Source organism: Telopea speciosissima, chromosome 11 (genome assembly GCF_018873765.1).
Source record: "Telopea speciosissima isolate NSW1024214 ecotype Mountain lineage chromosome 11, Tspe_v1, whole genome shotgun sequence".
Classification (NCBI taxonomy): domain Eukaryota; kingdom Viridiplantae; phylum Streptophyta; class Magnoliopsida; order Proteales; family Proteaceae; genus Telopea; species Telopea speciosissima.
In genome coordinates this window covers 47,518,085-47,538,177 of record NC_057926.1, presented here as the reverse complement: position 1 = coordinate 47,538,177, position 20,093 = coordinate 47,518,085, and the positions used below count along the sequence as shown (strand labels likewise).

Below are 20,093 nucleotides of genomic sequence, written 5' to 3'. Positions count from 1 at the left end.
TCTGAAAATATAGTGTGTTTCAATCTCCATTCTCCAACAATGTGTAAAGCTTCTTTTTGAAATAGATTTGATTTGATTTTGATTATGGATTCCCCTATCAACGTACTCGGCAATTACTCCTCTAGTTGATGAACAATGGTGGTTCTTATACTCTATATTATTTTAAAGATTTAGCTTGCAATTATTTGTCTCCTTTTACTAAGGCTTTCTCTCCCAAATGTTACTAGTCAAGCAAATAAAAAAATATAACAAAATGCTCAAAAAAAGTGTATGCCATCCGTTCCCCTTCATAAACTAAATAAAATTGTTACACTTATTGACATTCCCTTTGGATTAATGGTAGTTGTTTCCTCAATCGATACTCTTTGGTTGCGATTTCTACATCAACCTCTACAATCCATATTAGATTGCGTCCGCTTCCATGAATGTAGCGAAAAAACTCCTATTATGCTTGCATTCTAAGTCGATTTCACAGTTGATAAAAATAGTTGTTTTCATTACCCGAGAATGCAAAATCAACCTATAATGCAATCTAAGAACACATACGAAACATAGCCTTGGTATTTAATAAATTTTCATTGATCACAACAACAATTATAAGAATGCTACAAACATACCCTTCTGATCCTCATATAGCCCTTTATCTACAAATTTTTTGTTATAATCTATATCATAATGAATCAAATAGATGAAAAAGATGATGCAGAGGAAGATGAACCACCATGGCCTCTTTTGTGTGATTGGATACCCATCTGGAGCCCATACCCAAATGGATACAGTGGGTCATAATACGGATCCCCAAAATTCATCGGTAGCTGGTCGACCCGCCTGAACCATGTCCTCGGAAGCTTACCCTGGAAATCATAATCCCCAAAAATAACATCAGCAATTCCTGTTCCTGCTTCACTCCCTGGAAGCCAAGCAGCGACCAATGCCTCCATCATGTCCACATAAGGCTCGATCACCACGGGTCTACCCGACACGACAATAACCAGACATTGCACCTCCTTGCACACAGTCTTGATAGTCTCCTCCTCGTCTAGCGATAGCCTAAGCTCTTTGCTATCACCATCTGTTTCCGCATATGGGAGCTCGCCGACAACCACGATTGCATAGGAAGAATCCTGGTTCTTGTTAACGAATTGCTTGTCGGGTTTTTCTTGGAACACAACCTGGGTCTGCTTACTAACAACCCTCTTGATGCCTTCTAAGATGGTTGTTCCTTTGGTGATGTTCCCTGAGGTGCCCTGCCATGATATAGTCCACCCTCCACATTGGTAGCCGATGTTGTGTGCATGAGACCCAACCACAAGGATCTTGGGGGCATTCTTACTCAAAGGAAGCATCTTCTCCTCTCCCTTCCCGTTCTTCAACAACACCAAGCTCTTCCTCACAGCTTCTCTTGCCAATTCCCTGTGTTTCTGTGGGACCCAAAGGTAAAAAAGTTAAATCAATTTTAATGACCAAAATAATCATATCAATGAAATCGATTATTTTAGTTGGGTTTCGGGATTAACCTTGTGTCCAACCATGGGATGGAGAGACCGGTCTGCCATGGGCTGTTCAAAAAGCCCAAGAATGAATTTCACCCTTAGGATTCGCCTGACAGCATCGTCAATCCTATTGATCAGAATCTCGCCGGACAACACAAGCTCCGTCATGTCTGTGAAGTATTGCTGGTAATTGTAAGGAATCATCACCATGTCGATTCCGGCATTGATGGCGGCTTTCAGGCTCTCTTTGTAGTGTGTACCGGGTGGGTTGGTGATCCGGTCAATTGCTTCCCAGTCTGATATGACCATACCCTGTCCCATGTAGCAGCCCATACAAAGTGATGACCACTAGAGAGTCAGGACCAGGTCAAGGGTAGAAATGTAAATTCAGAGATGTTGTATGATAATTTATGCTACCTGGAAGGACATCTCTTGTTTGAGAATGCGAGTGAGGAGGAAAGGATTGGCATGCATCTTAAGCCCGTTCCAGCTAGAGTAAGAAGCCATGATAGTTGACACCCCCATGGCGATTACATCAATATAAGGGGTCATGTGGATGCGATACAGGTCGTCATATGTGGTCACCGTGTTGTACTCGTCGACCCCTCCTTGTGTCCCACCATCGCCGGCGTAGTGTTTTGCACAAGCCAGCACTTTCCTTCCCCTGTAATGGACCCATTCAATAACAATCATCATAATTTAGAATCTCCACCATTCAATAAATGACTAGAGACCACGGTTTTAGGAATCGATATCGGATTGGTCATATCAATTCATACGGATCTATGATACGATACATATAGAAGGTGAAATTGCAAATATATGATACTGGATTGGCATCTTTGAAAGCAGAACCATCACATACAAAACTTCAAATTGACTCATTAGGGCTGCGTTTGTTATGAATTCATGGAATTCATTCTAGGTCAATTTTGCATTGTCGAATAATAAGAATAGTTGTTTTCATTGTCTAAGAATGCAAAATTGACCTAGAATACATACCAAACACAGTCTAGATCAAGTATTTGTAGAGGATCCGATCTCAATAGGGGTGAAAAAGGAAATACACATTAAAAAGAAAAAGGAAGTACCCAGAAGAGAGGAAAGGGTAGCCAAGGGTATGATTGTGAGGAGGGTTGCCTTGTAGGCCTAGTATGATCTTGGCCATGCTCCTCACAATCTGTGTATCCTCGCTGTAGCTCTCGTAGCACCGACCCCACCGCGGATCCCTACACACCTGCAATTCCACACACCCAAAATCCCAACCATTTTCAAAGAGATTAATTAGTTAAAAGATGAACGAGACCACAACCGTGGTAAGAGATGTTGATTATCCAATAGTAGGTGCTACTTTTGAGGGATCGGGGACCTACTCTTTCTTCGAAATGGTATAGGAACAGCTGATACTATACTACTAGGGATTGGAAAGTTGCTCCGGTTTCTAACCCGATTAGTGACTTAGGGCTTTGAAGTGGCCTTTCCACTGGTAATTTAGGTTGGAACTAAGTTTTTTTTATTTATTTATACAAGTAGAAACTTATAAAAAAAATTTAGACCATATGATTTCTTAATCAGAATAATTAAAAATCATTTTAAATGAGAATGAATTAAAAAAAAATTCTTATCTTAACATAATTAGTGAATTAAGAGGTTGAATCCTTAAATTTCTTTTAGATAACATGTGTTTTTTTCAATGAATATAAATCATATGGAATATCATTTTATATAAATACTGCATTAAATGATTTTCGTATAATAACATATATTTTTTTATACGGTCTCTACACAATCGTGCATGAATCTTTTGGTCAATTCTTTTTTATTTCAAAGACAAATAAAGAAGGTAGAAGGCTTCTAGAAGTTGTAACCCTTATTTTTAGTTTTTCTTTTGTAAGTAGGTGAACTTTATTTAGGAGAAACATGCTACAACGAACATAACTCACGCAACCAAGGAGAAGATACTGGCCAAACTGTTGAGCACGTAAGCGACAGCCGATAGAGCCATCCGGGCCAGGGTGTCATTGCTCCTGCTACCCGTGCTTGCAACCAAAGAAATTGGATAATTTCACTCCTTTGGCTTCATAAATACTCTCTTAGGTTTTTGTATTTTTTAAAATGTCCTTTTTGATTCCATTTCTTTGGCTGTGAACCGGGTAGCATGAACAATCCTGCAACCGTTGTATAGCCTTACTGCTCTGAATGACCGACTTCGATTGCTCTTGCCGTAGAGACAGAGAGAGAGAGAGAGAGAGCTTACAGCAATACAGGGAGCAAAAGCATACGGCATTCCGGTGCCCAGAACCTCCAAAGCAGTGGCACTTCCGATCTTCACCATTAATTCCTCATCCCTTCATCAGAACAAAACAAGAAAAATGAGAAAACAGGAAAATATTGGCCAAAAATCTGATAACAATTTATCTTTCAATGATCTCAAGCTTCTGTTTCTCTCACAGTAGCATAGATTCAAACAAACAGAAAAAGAGGAAGACAGAGAAACCTTGCAGCTCCAAGGCCGATGTTATGAGGAAAAATAGTGGCACCGAGGACGTTATTATGGCCATGGACTGCGTCAGTACCATATATTATGGGAATCCCGAGCCTTGCCGACAACGCAGACTTCTGGAACCCATCGACCATGTCCGCCCACATTGCAGGGGTCGCGTTTGGTGCTATAACAGGACGACCGTTCGGCACTACTCCAGTCAATACACTCCCTGAAATTAATAATCGTCACTGTTTCATCTTCTTGAGCTTCAAAGTATTCAAGAAAATTAAGTTAAAAAAAAAAAAAGAGAGAGAAAAACTTAGTTTGTGTTTGGTATGATTCTTGTAATGTATTCTATGTTGAATTTGCATTCTCAGATGATTATCATCCTAGAATGCGTTCTAAAAACGCATATCAAACACAGCCTTAGAAAACTATAGAAAACGGAGGAGAGGACGAACCGATGGAATGATTAATAAGGACGTCAGGAGAGGCGACGGAGCGATCGATTTGGGCCATTTGGCCGATCTTTTCATGAGTGGTCATCTGATAAAGGAGATCTGAGATTCGGTATTCGATCGGGAGTGTTGAATCCTTGTAACGAGCTTGAGCTGTTTCTGCTGAAGCAGAAGGGTAGATGAAGATGAAGAGAAAGAGAAAGGAAAAGAAGTGGAGAGAAGAGTAATGGCGATTGCCATGGCTATGGGAGGTTTTGCTTCTTTGGATTTCTGTCTTCTCCATATTTTCTTAGTTTTCTGTAGAAATGACGATTAGCGACTGAATGTGGAATTCAGATTTTGAAATCTCCTCCTTTTATAGGTTTTTTTTGGTTGAAATTTTTTTAGATTTTGATGAATTCGGTTTCGTGAGACGTGAGACGACTTAGATGTTTGAATATTTCTGTGTATATCTCTTGTAAGAGGAGCAAGTTGCATGCTCATATGAGAATGGATCATCTGTCCACGTATGTGTGCAGGTGAACATATATCTTTGAGCCAATCACATGTTTATTTTATTTCCATAAACAGCACGTATGTGCAGCAGGTTGAACGTAAATTTCAGAGCTAATCACATGTTTATTTTGTTTCCATAAATACTCTTCCCCTTGTAAATGGCAAAAAATAGGACAGGTGTAGCGGTTCAATGCAAGGATTTTTAGGTGAAATCAGAGCCGCATCGTTTATTAAACGATTTCACTTATTGAAACTAAAACCATTTACTAAACAGTTTCGATTTCTCGGTTTCTAAATGGTTTTGGTTTATTGGCCCAAAATGGTTTTGGTCACGGTTTTAGATACTTAGTTCCTAAATGGTTTATCCGTTTTACATTGAATTTAATACTTGTTGGATGTACTCAACATGCCACATTGAAAAAAATATGATTTTAATTTATAGAAAATCCAAAATATTCATAGAAACATTGAATACTATTATACTAATCACTAATGTATTTAAATGAATTCAACCCAATTATGTTATTACAAATTTCACATATACATGCACTTCAACCAATCTATGTTTGACTCTCATTGTTTTCAAATTTAGCAACAACCTATTATATTAAGGCACTAATGAATTCAACCTAATTATTTTATTACAAATTTCCATAAATACTCCTCCCGTTGTAAATGGCAAAAATAGGACAGGTGGTTACCTCTCATATGTACGTGCATGTGCACGTACGTGTAGAGTTTCGTTCATTGTGTTTGGCACGCAAGAAATAGATATAAAAGGTAGGACCGAGTTTCCTTCTAACCACGGTGAATGGGATACCGTAAAGTGGAAGAGGGCGGGAAAGGATATCAAATGAGTATTTTGGAATATACTAAAACCCTAGGAAGGATTTGTGAACCCTAGGATGATGGGTGAATCGTCCTCTATTGGTGGAGGAAAACTTATTCCTAAAAGGTACTGGAAAAAAACATAATACAAAAACAAGGGAGAAATTCAACTTTGCGAGTAGGAAAACCCACAATTTGATCGTTATTACCCCTAGTGAGTTGAATATCCCAAGTACCCGTTTCCCCAATTAATGCTCACGGTGAAGTAGCCAAGTAGTACCCTTTTCCTCTCTCTTTTTTTCTTGTATTCCATATGCTCACAGTGAAGTAGCCAATTCTTGCTTAATCTAATGATGGAGAAACACTCTCGTATGTACATTACAAAATGGGAAAGAGATCGTTGTTTGATCGTGTAAGTCCCTGCATCAGCACAAGGGGCCAATGAGAATGTACGTAGGGGCATCGACATGGATGGATATTTTGATTTCACAATGGGTAAGGTAGTAAATTTGTGTGCTCCTATGGCTTAGCGGAGTAACCATACGACCAAGGAATGTTTTTTTTCCCTTACAAAATATACACTTGACATTACAAAATAGGGAGAAAGAACATTGGCAGGTTGTGTGCACGCATTTTTTTTTGCTAAAGGTCAGCAAAGTATGTATTAACTATCAAATATCAAATTACGTGTTCTGAGAGATCCCCAGATGGGGACTTTAAGATCTACAATTCTTTCTCTCTTCTTTGGCATGATGCCATCAAAGAGCAACCTACACCAACGAAATTAGGGGATCCCACCTACCCCAACTGTCATCGAAACCGAAATCGACCCCTTTCAAGTAAGTCCCACTCTATCTCGTTATGAGCAAAGCTTGGGGCTTCTTCCCACCACTGGGAGACCTGTGCACGCATACACTAGCACCTCCCTGTGTCCTCCCTCCCCCTCCCTTTGACTGTAAAAGCTAGTTTTTGAAGTGAGATCTTGGTGTTGACTCGTGTCTGTGCCTTTCTATAATCTTAGTAGGAGATTTCAACAAAGTTCTTAATTTTGATGTGAAGGTTAGAGTACTTAAATCTCGTTTCTTAGGACTGGCGTGCCTGGAGCTTTTTAATTTTGTTAATAACTTTGGTTTTGTTGACCTCCAATCAAGTAGACCTAAGTTTACATGACTAATCAAGAGAAAAATAAACCTTTTTTTAATTAAACCCTTTTTTGTCAATAATTCTGATTTCTTTTCTGGTTGGAGGAATGTTTTGATATGGGCAAGAGTTTTTTGGATCCATGTAACGAGCTTGATGTGCTTGAGCAGCAGCAGAAGGGAAGATGAAGATGAAGAGAGAGAAAGGAACAGAGGGAGAGAGGAGCTATGGCGATAACCATGGCTATGGGACGTTTTTCTTTTTTGGATTTCTGTCTTCTTCATATTTTCTTAGCTCTATGTAGAAATGACCATTAGCGACTGTACATGGAATTTAGATTCTGAAATCTCCTCTTTTTATAGATTTTTTTTGGTTGAATTTTTATTGATTTTGATGAATTTGGTTTCATGAGAGTCCGACTTAGATGTTTGAATATATCTGTGTACGTCTCTTTTAAGAACAGAATGCGGAGCAAGTTGCATGCTCATTTGAGAATGGATCATGTGCACGTATGTACAGGTGAACGTACATCTTAGAGCCAATCACATGTTTATTTTGTTTCCATAAATACTCCTCCTTCCCTTGTAATGGTAAAAATAGGACAGGTGTAATCGGATTGGTTCGGTGCAAGGATTTTTAGGTGAAATCAAAACCGAACCGTTTATTAAACAGTTTCACTCATTGAAACCAAAACCATTTACCAAACAATTTCAGTTTCTCGATTTTTAAACGGTTTCGATTTATCGACCCTAAATGGTTCTGATCACGATTTTAGATACTTTTTTTTTTTTTTTGATAGAAAAAAAGAAATATATTAAAGTTAAGATGGTAAGTACATGTGCTGAGTTTGAAGGGTATTGGGTATCCCTTCTATAGCATCTAGAGCTATTTTACCGACATAATTACATATGGATGGTTCAATGGACAGCAGAGAAGTTAGACGTTAAGTTTGCTAGTGTTTAAAAACTTGATATCTTATTCCAAGGAATTCTGGTGTTGTCAGAAGGGTGGAGGTAGTTGTTCAAGGAGATGTTGGTACACCAGACTTCATTGGGCTTGATACGTTCTTTAATTGCTGCTTTCCATCTTTCCAGTAGTTCATGTAGTTCAGCTTCTTCTTTGGTCATAGATGGTGAAGTACCTGCAGATGTTAGAATGACCTTTCCATCTAGCAAAATGCAAAATGTCCAACTTGTTATTCTTAAGTGTGGTTCAGAAAGACCTGCGCAGATTAAGATAGGCCATTGAGCATCAAGATTAGTAATATTATCAGGTAGATTATGATAAGACATAAGAGCTGTATTGAAAGTTATGAGGTAGGGGGACAAAGATTGTGGAGTGATATTGAGACCACCCAACCATTTAGATACATATCGAATAACCAAGTTTGGATCAACCTTAGCTGAACCATGGAGCACATTGTGTCTTACAATCCAAATAAAATAACAAGTTATTATATAGAAAAAAAAAAAAAAAAAAAAACAAAAAACCAAGCCAAAGATTGTCACGGGATGAAAATAGAGAATCACACAGAAGATCTAGAGACGTACTGGAGAGAAGCTCTGTTCTCAATCCAAGAGGGCCAAATGCCCAAATATGCTTAGTCCAATCACAAGAAAGGAATAGATGCCACATGGACTCATCACAACACCCACATAATACACATGTAGGATCGACCGTCGCCCATTTCCTAAGCTCGTCTTTGACAAGAAGTCTTGCATTTAAGACACGCCAAAAAAATATTTTAAATTTTGGATGTATCTTAATTTTCCAGAAAAATCACCACCTTCTTGCATTGATGGGGCTATGGTGAGATTTGGAAATGAATTTTGCAGCTAGTTGGGTGGAAAACCGCCCAGAACTTGAAAGAGACATCTCCATTGATCCTCATTGTCTGAAATGGGAATTTTTAAAATTTCAGTACCATAATTAGGAGCCAAAAGATCATAAATTAATTCCTTGTTCAAATTATAGTTTGAGATGAGATTGGACACTAAACTGATTCTCAAAGAAGGTTATAATGACTGAGATAGACATATCTTCTTGTAAGTGCTGGAAATTCCATGTTTGAGTGATCTGCACATTCAATATCACAAAGAAAGATAAAATCCGGATTTATTTTTTTAACATGATGGGTGAGGCACATCTTTGTGAAACGGCTTTGTAAGCCTCTGACATTCCAGTAGAGGATTATCATAGCTAGAAACACAACAGTGAAGAGATAGAAGTATATCATAAACTTTAAAGATAATAAGATGCAAGGGTAGAAGAAAAAAACTAAAGAATCACCTTCTAGGTATAAATTCTCGTTGTAGAGCCTTTTTACTAAGTAGGTACCATGAGAGAGATAAGCTAAGGAAAACAGTAAAATAAACAGAGAAAAAACAATAGAAATTAGAGATGGAATGAGAAGGGGGTACCTAGATTGAATCCAAACGTTCCTGTGATTCACTGAACGTATACAGATGGGCTCTTGGATGTGCATTGATCGATATCCCCTCAAAACCAGGAGTGGAGAGCTCAAAGAACCTTTCTTTGACAAGGATAAGAAGGGAGGACGGATCTGCAGATGATTTCAACGAGTTGGAGAGAAATAACTTAATCTTTTCGAAGTCTGAAACAACTTGAGCAGGCCAGTCAGGAAGGGTATATTTTCTTTTCTTGGAAAAGGAAAGGGTACTTGAATTACCCAAAGAGCAAAGAGATGGATCCAGACAGGAACGATTCTCACGTCTAGGGTTCACTTGACTCTGGTTAGTAAAAACTGAAGTGCCTTGGGAAATATTTTGCTGCAGGAACATAGATAGTTGAGGGTGTGTTGTGGTAGATCCAAACACAACATTGGTGCTAGCAACAACATGAGTCTGAGACTGGATTGGCAACACAGAGGGATTAAGAGGCTGCCAATTTAGATCCTCCGCAATGGTGAACAAGGAAGGGGCAGGACTCATAAAGTTTTCTGGTAAATCCGAGAGCATGATGTCATTGAGGTCATTTGCTCCTATAGTAATACCAGAAGCTAGAAAGTTGAGTAACGGGCCAATTGGATTAACATTGGAAGGAGGAGCTTGAGATTCTGCATTCTCCACTGAAGTCGACCGACGCGTAGGGGAGCTAGAGATGTCCATATCAGATGACGAGAGGGAACCAGTCGCAACCGACAGAGTATCCCCAACAATACCTTGATGGAAGTTGACCATAAGAGGAGGGGTCAAGGCATTATTATAGAAACCAAGTGGTGGTAACTGTGGGTCTAGGGATCCTCTAAGAAGGGACAATGAGCCAAATCATGGAAGTGTTGGGATATCCACGCATAAGGTAAAAAGAATAGTCCCACATCGGATATGAAAGGGGATGTGAGTGAGTTATTAGGTACTTGGACACCCTCTCCTCAACGGCTAGTTTTTGAGGATGGGACCCAAGTCCTTAACAGGAAGATGCGGCCACAGAAGAAGCAAATATTAAAAAGTTCAAACTTGAGCATGACTGGAAAGCTTCCCCCACGATCGTCACGAATTTTAGAAGTCACACAAATAGATCTCCTCTTTGTAAAGATTATTTAAACTCTTGCAGAATCAGGAGGTAACCCTAGTTCAGCTGGGTTCAAGTTGAAGTCAATGCTTGTCAGTTTTAGATACTTGGATCCTAAACGGGTTGCTTGTTTTACACCGAATTTAATGTTTGTTGGATGTACTCAACAAGTCACATTGAAAAGAATATGAATTTAATTTATAGAAAATCCAAAATATTCATAGAAACATTGAATACTATTATACTAGTGTATTTGAATGAATTCAACCCAATTACTTTATTACAAATTTCACATATACATGCACTTCTACCAATCCATGTTTGACTCTCATTGTTTTCAAATTTAGCAACAACCTATTATATTAAGGCACTAGAGAATTCAATCCAATTATTTTATTATAAATTTCCATAAATACTTCTCCTCCCCTTGTAAATGGCTAAAATAGGACAGGTTGTTACCTCTCATATGTATTTTTTTTTTGAAAGAATATAAATCCTATGAAATATCATTTTATATAAATACTTCATTAAATAATTTTTATATAATAACATATATTTTTTTTTTATACGGTCTCTACACAATCATGCATGAATCTTTTGGTCAATTGTTTTTATTACAAAGACAGTTAAAGAAGGTAGAAGGTTTCTAAAAGTTGTAATCCTTAATTAAATTAATCCAAACAGAGAAAAAAAAAAATTGCTACTACCCTGGTTGCAGGAATGGTTAAATACACATACCCCCTAAAATGGACCCAATATTCCGCATGCACCCCTAAGGTTCTGACAATTCCATACGCACCATCGTACGTTTAAAATTCCTTTTTATTGACCAAACTATCCTTTCTTCTAGCACCTCTATAGTTTAAAAAGACCTTTTTGCCCAACCCTCATCTTCTTCAAATCATCTTCTTCTTTTACAAATGTCCACCACCCACCATTGCCGTAGCCACCACCACCACCACCACCACTCACCATTCCAGAAATCGAAACCTGATTTGGGGTAAGAAAAAACATAGATGCTTTTTTTTTGGATTCGCAGACACAACAAAGTTGCACCACCTCTGTTCACTTAGTTCTTTCCTTGTCAATGCTTTAACTTAATTTTAATTTTCAGTCTACAACCAAGATGGTTTGGCCAATCCACTACTTTTTCTCCAGAATGCCGACCCTGGTGTCTGGGGCGTTCTCACCGCTATTTCCAACAATGCGCGCTTGGAAGAGGCCACAGGTTCTTTCCTACCATTTGTCCTTAAACCCTTATTCGTTTAGATTCACAATGTGAACACTCCATGCAAATATATTAGAACAATTGAATGGAGCTGCATGCCACATTATTGGATTGATGCCCTATGCACTGTTGTGGAGCGGAAAAAATAAAAGAAGATTAGGAAGAGGAAGAGGGCGGTGATGGAGGGTGATAGTGGGTGGTGGTAGTATTGGGTATCTACATTTATAAAAGTAAGAAAGGGCTCTTTTGTTTCGTTTCTGATTTGCCTTCTTTGAACTTTTGTTGATCGAATTCTATGTTTTGGCGAATTTTATTAGTTTTACTACGATTAAGCTATTAATTAAGGTGTTTGATACTTAGCTTTCGATTTAAAGCTTTATATACAATCTTAATGAGATCACATTTTGGCTCACTTACATTGTTATTGTGCTAAAGGTATTTTGATCATTTTGAAAATAGGCTAGCTATAATGTTTGTCTCTAATTTCCTTCAGGAACAGTTGCAGATGAAAATTATATACAGGGTCCTTCTAGGCGTCACTATCCCTAATGAAGTATAATGCTTCACTTTTGCCACTTGGTGGTCAATGTGATAGAGGACTCCTCACGCATTTTAATGGTCAAAATTTAGTCCCAAATAAGCAAGGAAAGTTGCTCAAACTCTGATTCAAAATTGGGCAAGAGTTCTTTGTGGGGGCATGTGGTTCCCGTGGGTGTGGGGAGCCAATGAGAACACCCACAGAAGCATCATGGGGGTGGGATTTCTGCCTTTCATTGGGAGTAGGGCGGTCATTTAACCTCCACTGTGTCTGAGTGTGAACAGTACACTCCCCCACAAGAAACTTTTCTCTTTCAAAGTGGTAGTAAAATTATCAAAAATGGAGATGAATATTAAATAAGAAGGAAAAATTACTTGTACACCCCCTAGACTATTGTCCGTTTTCTTAATATACCCAACTTTTCAAACAATTACTTGACACCCCTAAAACCTAACGATGTTAGTCTGCTGTTAGTGTTTAAATGAAAATATCCATTTTACTCTTATGAAATTAAATGACCAACTTACCCTTCTTCTTCTTCCTACTACAACCCACAAATATGTATTATTAATCCCAAGAAACAAAGCTTCTTCTTGGCCGAGAGGATTCTGAGGGCAGTTGCAGTAGAGGGAAGATCGCAACAATTAAGCGATTCAATAGGGTTCAAAGCTGATTGAAGCGAGGTGGTACAAGACCCAGATGGGCTGAGAAACAATAAAACAGATCAAAAGTTTGAGGAGAAAATCCCATTTCTTTCTCTTTCCATTCCTTCTCTTTGACCCTTGCTGGAAGCCATCACCCCTGGTTCTCTTTTCCTCTGAGGACCCAGTTGAAGGGATGTCCTGATGGTTCAAGACCCGACTCAATCTCACCCAATTGAGCTGCAAGAAAGCAAGGGGAAGTACCAAAACAAACGTAGAGAACCGATTTGGGTTCCATGGAATCAAGCCATCTAGGACAATCATCGTTCAAAGATGATGAGCCATTCCCGTCCCCTCTCGTGACCTTCTCGGTGGTTCTATTAACTCTTTCCCCTCTTTTAATCTTAAATTCTTTTAGAGATAAACTCTTACTATGGATGTATTTTAAATTAGGAGACAGATTTTACGGTTCTTGAGCACCAATTTCTATTCTGTCTCTGAATTTAAAATGAGATGGAATCGATCCCTAAGAACCCTAGAACCAGCCTTTGTATCTAGAAATATGGAATTCTTAGGGTTAGTTCGGCACAACATAGTCGTCTTGCAGATGTGATGCAGTAGGGACTAGGGAGTAGGGGCGGATGGGTTGCTAGAAGAAGAAGAAGAAGGAGGAGGAGGAGGAGGGGGGGTAAAAGGGTCACTTCACTACCTTTAAAGGGTAGTTTAGGTCTTTAGGATTTTTCTAACTCTTGACGTCATCACTAAATGGTGACTAACTAACGGACATGACCTACTTGAAAGAAATCGTAAAATGCTGAGAGTATTCAAGTAAGGTTTTGAAAAATGGGGAATATTAAAAAAAACAGGCAATATTCTAAAGGGTGTACAAGTAATTTTCCCAATAAAAAATGAAAATATACATCCCAGCCAGTTCCATCCAGATTCTGAGTGATAATGCTATAAAGAGTAAGAATGGACTTATCTGGATAGTCATGACTCATGAGTGAGTCATCTTATCTTGTGTCATGGATGAATCATGACTGATCCATTAAGAAAAATAGAACGAGGTAATAGATCTCCTCACGTTTAATAATCTTCACACATTTGAGTTTTGAGCATTTTGACCTTTTTTTTATAACTTTTCTTAGTTGTTAGGTTGACCTATTATTTTCTCGGGTTATCTTTTTCTCAATACATTATGTTTGAAATTTGAATTAGTATACTTGTATAAGATTGGATCAAATAAAAACATGAACTAATCTTTATTTTATTTATTTATTTTTTACAGTTTTCTTTTTAGGACGAGTTTTCCTTCAGCCACGATGAATGGATTCAGATGTGCACCGGAGGATATTTTGGGGGAACTTACAAAAACCTCATAGGGTCTTTTAATCTGGGATGGTATGGTGAATCTTCATCGCGTAGTGAAGGAAAACATTTTTCCTTTTTATTGGGAAAATTATCTTTCCATAGTCGCCTCTATGACGGTTCTTTTTATTGGTAAATTGTTTTCCTTAAGTTGGCCGGTTAATTTGGTCATTTTTTATCCGACTCAAACACATGCTTTGCTATGTTTTCAACTTTTTTTAAGCTCTTGCATTTTCTGTTGTTCAACTTTCTGTAGATACACCGAATCTTCAAAGATTAATTTCTCCACATTGCAAGATATGCGTAGGTTCAAATTGAACAGATGAATAATTAGATACTTTTTTTGTCATCAAGAAGAAATGAAAATATTATTGAAAGAAAGAAATGATCTTAAATATTAGGATGTCAGGATTTACAAAGAGAAGCCACTTTTGCTGGTGCATTAGCTTCACCATTGGTGTACCTAGTACATCAGGCTCCTGCCACTACATGGTTTGGAGGAGGCTGTTTCTTAACATGAACCCATGACCACTAGGTCGCAATGGAGCAACCTTACCATTGTGCCGAGGTCTGCTCTCTTCCAAACAAAAACACAACATGAGTAAAAAAAAAAAAAAAAAAACTGATTAAGAATGTCATTTGCTGTAAACATAGACAACTCAATCTAATATTAAAGAAGACGATTTAGAATCTGAAAATATAGTGTGTTTCAATCCTCCTCCAACAATGTGTGGAACTTCTTTTGTGACATAGATTTGATTTGATTTGATTATGGACTCCCCTATAAACGTACTCGGCAACTACTCCTCTAGTTGACGAACAACAGTGGTTCGTATACTCTATTTTATTTTATAGATTTAGCTTGCACAATTATTTGTCTCCTTTTACTAAGGCTTTCTTTCCCAAATGTTACTAGACAAGCAAAGAAAAAACTGAAAAAATGCTCAAAAAAAGTGTATGCCATCCGCTTCCCTTCATAAACTAAATAAGATTGTTACACTAGTTGACATTCCCTTCGGATTAATGGTAATTGTTTCCCCAATCGATATTCCTTGGTTGCGATTTCTACATCAACCTCTATAATCCATCTTAGATTGCCTTCGGTTCCATGAATGTAGTAGAAAAACTCCTATTATGCTTGCATGCTAAGTCGATTTCACCGATGATAAAAATAGATGAAAAAGATGATGCAGAGGAACATAAAACACCATGGCCTCTTTTATGTGATTGGATACCCATCTGGAGCCCATACCCAAACGGGTACAGTGGGTCATAATACGGATCCCCAAAATTCATCGGCAGCTGGTCGACCCGTCGGAACCATGTCGTTGGAAGCTTACCCTGGAAATCATAATCCCCAAATATAACATCAGCAATTCCTTTTCCAGCTTCACTCCCTGGAAGCCAAGCAGCCACCAATGCCTCCATCATGTCAACATAAGGTTCTATCACAACGGGTCGGCCTGACACAACGATAACTAGACATTTCACCTCCTTGCACACAGTTTTGATAGTCTCCTCCCCGTCCAGCGCTAGTCTGAGCTCTTTGCTATCACCGTCTATTTCTGCATATGGGAGCTCACCGACAACCACGATTGCATAGGAAGAATCCCGGTTCTTGTTAACAAATTGCTTGTCGGGTTTTTCTTGGAACATGACCCGGGTCTGCTTGCTAACAACCCTCTTGATGCCTTCTAAGATGGTTGTTCCTTTGGTGATGTTGCCTGAGGTGCCCTTCCATGATATAGTCCACCCTCCACATTGGTAGCCGATGTTGTGTGCATGAGACCCAACCACAAGGATCTTGGGGGCATTCTTACTCAAAGGAAGCATCTTCTCCTCTCCCTTCCCATTCTTCAACAACGCCAAGCTCTTTCTCACAGCTTCTCTTGCCAATTCCCTATGTTTCTGTGGGTCCAAAAGGTTAAAAAGTTAAACAAAATTTAATAACCAAAACACCCATATCAATAAAATCGATTAATTCAGTTAGGTTTTGGACTAACCTTGTGTCCAACCATGGGATGGAGAGACTGGTCAGCCATGGGCCGTTCGAAAAGCCCTTGAACAAACTTCACCCTAAGGATTCGCCTCACAGCATCGTCAATCCTATTGATCGGAATCTCGCCGGACGACACAAGCTCCGTCATGTATGTGAGGTATTGCTGGTATTTGTAAGGGATCATGACCATGTCGATTCCAGCGTTGATGGCTGCCTTCAGGCTTTCTTTGTAGTGTGAACTAGGTGGGTTGGTCATCCGGTCAATTGCTTCCCAGTCTGATATGACCATACCCTGTCCCATGTAGCAGCCCATACAAAGTGATGACCACTAGGGAGTTAGGACCAGGTTAAGGGTAGAAATGTAAATTCAGAGATGTTGTATGATAATTTTATGCTACCTGGAAGGACATCTCTTGTTTGAGAATGTGAGTGAGGAGGAAAGAGTTGGCATGCATCTTGATCCCGTTCCAGCTAGAGTAAGAAGCCATGATAGTTGACACCCCCATGGCGATTGCATCAATATAAGGGGTCATGTGGATGTGATACAGGTCATCATATGTGGTCACCGTGTTGTACGCGTCGACCCCTCCTTGTGTCCCACCATCACCGGCGTAGTGTTTTGCACAAGCTAGCACTTTCCTTCCCCTGTAATAGATCCATTCAATAACAATCATCATAATTTAGAACCTCTAACGTCCAATAAATAACTAGAGACCACGGTTTTAGGAATCGATATTGAATTGGTCATATCATATTATGTGTTGGTATCGGTGTTGGACTGATACCGGATTGATGATACGATACAATTAAAAGGTAAAATAGTAAATGATATTGGGGCTGCGTTTGGTATGCATTCTTGAAATGCATTCTAGATCGATTTTGCATTCTCGAATAGAAATAATACTTGTTTTTATTGTCTGAGAATGCAAAATTGAGCTAGAATACATACCAAACACAGCCTAGATCTTCAGGTACACGTATGTGAAAAGGATCCGACCTCAATAAGGGTGAAAGCGGAAGTACACTTTAAACAGAAAAAGGAAGTACCCAGAAGCGACGAAGGGGTAACCAAGGGTATGATTCTGAGGAGGGTAGCCCTGTAGGCCTAGTATGATCTTGGCCATACTCCTCACAATCTGTGTATCCTCACTGTAGCTCTCATAGCACCGACCCCACCGTGGATCCCTACACACCTGCAATTCCACATACAAAAAACCCCAACCATGTTCAAAGAGATTAATTAGTTAAAAGATGAACGAGACCACAACCGAGGTAAGAGATGTTGATTATCCATTTGTAGGTGCTACTTTTGGGGGATCGGGGACCTACTCTTTCTTCAAAATGGTATCAGAACAACGTGTACTAAACTACTAGCGATGGGAAAGCTGCTCCTGCAGTTTCTAACCTGATTAGTGAGTTGGGGCTTTGAAGTGGCATTTCCACTAGTAATTTAGGTTGGAACTAAGATATTTTTTTTAATTTATACAAGTAGAAAGTTATAAAAAAATTTTGAGATCATATGATTACTTAACCATAATAATTAAAAATCATTTTAAATGAGAATTAATTAAAAAAAATTGTTCTCTTAACAAAAATAGTGGATTAAGAAGTTGAAACCTTACTTTAAATTTCTTTTAGATAACATGTATTTTTTTTCAATGAATATGAATCCTATTATATAAATACTGCATTAAATGATTTTCATATGGGGAAAGTTTTCATACACGGCTGTGTAAGCCGTATATGTGAGAGGGTGAGAGTTTCAAGGCATTTATTAATGGGTGGGGGTTTTTAACTTTTGCAACTCTTTATGAGAGGGGACACAACCGTGCATGCTTACAGGCCGTATATGAAAACTTCCCCCTTTTCATATGATACACAATTGTGCATGAATCTTTTGGTCAAATTTTTTTATTACAAAGGCAATTAAAGTAGGTACAAGGATTCTAGAAGTTGAAACCCCTAATAAAATTAATCCCAACCAGGCAAGGGCTTCCTGTAAACTAAAAAATCTCACAAACATTTTCCATCATTTGAAAGAGAAAAAAAGAATTGTTGTTACCCAGGTTGCAAGAATGCTTCTGCTACCCGTGCTTCCAACCAAAGAAATTGAATAATTTCAGTCCTTTGGCTTCATAAATACCCTCTAAGGTTTTTGTACTTTATAAAATGTCCTTTTAGATTTCATTTCTTTGGCTGTGAACCGGGTAGCATGAACATTCATTTAACGGTTGTATAGCTTTACTGTTCTGAATGACCGACTTCGCTCTGACCAGAGAGAGAGAGAGAGAGATTACAGCTATACACGGAGCAAAAGTGTACGGCATTCCGGTTCCCTGAAGCTCCAAAGCAGTGGCACTTCCGATCTTCACCATTAAATCCTCATCCCTTCATCAGAACAAACCAAGAAAATTAGAAAACAGGAAAATATTGGCCAAAAATCTAATGACAATTTATCTTGAAATGATCTCAAGCTTCTGTTTCTCCCACAGTTGCACAGATTCACACAAACAGAGAAAGAGGAAGATAGTGAAACCTTGCAGCTCCAAGGCCGATGTTATGAGGAAAAATAGTAGCACCGAGTATGTTATTATGGCCATGGACTGCGTCAGTACCATATATTATGGGAATCCCAAGCCTTGCCGACAACGCAGACTTTTGGAACCCATCGATCATGTCTGCCCACATTGCAGGGGTCGCGTTTGGCGCTATAACAGGATGACCGATCCGCACTACTCCGTTCACTATACTCCCTGAAATTGATAACCAGAACAACCCTCATCGTCAATGTTTCATCTTCTTGAGCTTCAAAGAATTCAAGAAAATTAAGCTTCAAACAACAAGGAAAAACTTAGGCTGTGTTTGGTATGCATTCTATGTTGATTTCTTATTCTCGAATATTAAAGAAAGTTGTTTTTATCATCCGAGAATGTGAAATCAACCTAGACTGCTTTCCAAGCATACCAAATACGATCTTAAAAAAAAACTATATAAAACAGAGGGGACGAACCGATGGAATGATTAATAAGGACATCAGGAGAGGCGACGGAGAGATCGATTTGGGCCATTTGGCCGATCTTTTCATGGGTGGTCATCCTAGAAAGGAGATCATAGATTCGGTATTCGATTGGGAGTGTTGGATCCTTGTAACCAGCTTGAGCTGGTTCGGCTGAAGCAGAAGGAAAGATGAAGATGAAGAGAAAGAGAAAGGAAAAGAGCTGGTGGAGAGAGCAGCAATGGCGATCACCATGGGTATGGGAAGTTTTCCTTTGGATTTCTGTGAACTTCATATTTTCTTTGCCTTTCTGTAGGAATTAGTTTTAACGACTGTGTGTGGAATTTAGATTATGAAATCTCCTCTTTTATAGTTTTTTTTTGTGGAAATATCACCCCCTCCCCTCTAAGTATCCATAATATCAACCTAGTACCCAAATTTTGAATAATGATAATGCCCTCCCTTACTTTTGAAAGATTCTATTGACCGTACCCTAAATGGCTAACAGTATTAAAATAACAGTTCAAAAGACGATATTACCCTTTTCTTCTTTCTCCTTCTAGAGAATTTTGATTTGAGAACGGATGAGGATCGGTGCAACGGTGTTGAGTCATCTACCATTCGACTGGAAAAAGTTTCTGAGGCAATTCGTCGAGCATGGAACAGGAGATACAATGGAGCTTCTGGGACTGGATATTACCCATCTCTTTCTCTATACGAAACTGAAACCCAAGCCCTCATCTCCATCTCCAATCTTCTTCCCGCATTCTTCTTCTTCTTCTCCAAACACCCTAACCGAACCCATCTCTCTTTTCCTTCCATTAACCAAATTTATCATCACACTGTGACCCACTCCCTTTCCAAAACTCCAAAAAACGATACCCAAAATTCTGG

The 20,093-nt window shown here is 38.8% G+C and overlaps 1 protein-coding gene across 2 annotated transcripts; it reads right to left on the bottom strand.

Moving 5' to 3' along the window:
* Window positions 1-605: 605 nt before the first annotated feature.
* LOC122646002 (beta-glucosidase BoGH3B-like) lies at window positions 606-19,314 on the bottom strand. 2 transcript variants are annotated; one of them, XM_043839456.1, is made up of 7 exons: window positions 19,215-19,314; window positions 18,741-18,957; window positions 18,502-18,592; window positions 17,252-17,397; window positions 16,603-16,849; window positions 16,209-16,496; window positions 606-1,421 (listed from the first exon to the last, which is right to left on the bottom strand). In XM_043839456.1, exons 1-7 carry the CDS (start codon window positions 19,297-19,299, stop codon window positions 681-683), a joined length of 1,815 nt encoding a protein of 604 aa, XP_043695391.1. In that variant the 5' UTR covers window positions 19,300-19,314; the 3' UTR covers window positions 606-680. The 2 variants fall into 2 exon arrangements, with proteins under 2 accessions (XP_043695391.1, XP_043695390.1); XM_043839455.1 differs by lacking the exons at window positions 16,209-16,496; window positions 16,603-16,849; window positions 17,252-17,397; ... (1 more) ...; window positions 18,741-18,957; window positions 19,215-19,314 and adding exons at window positions 1,518-1,805; window positions 1,911-2,157; window positions 2,585-2,730; ... (1 more) ...; window positions 3,991-4,207; window positions 4,440-4,701.
* Between the last annotated feature and the right edge of the window lie 779 nt (window positions 19,315-20,093).

Bases quoted from the DNA above. Each gene is read 5' to 3' on its own strand.
- LOC122646002 (XM_043839456.1), bottom strand. From the start codon at position 19,299: ATGACCACCCATGAAAAGATCGGCCAAATGGCCCAAATCGATCTCTCC. The intron at 18,958-19,214 runs GTTCGTCCCCTC...TATCAATTTCAG, and splicing joins CCTTATTAATCATTCCATCG to GGAGTATAGTGAACGGAGTA. The intron at 16,497-16,602 runs GTAGCATAAAAT...TACATGGGACAG, and splicing joins AACAAGAGATGTCCTTCCAG to GGTATGGTCATATCAGACTG.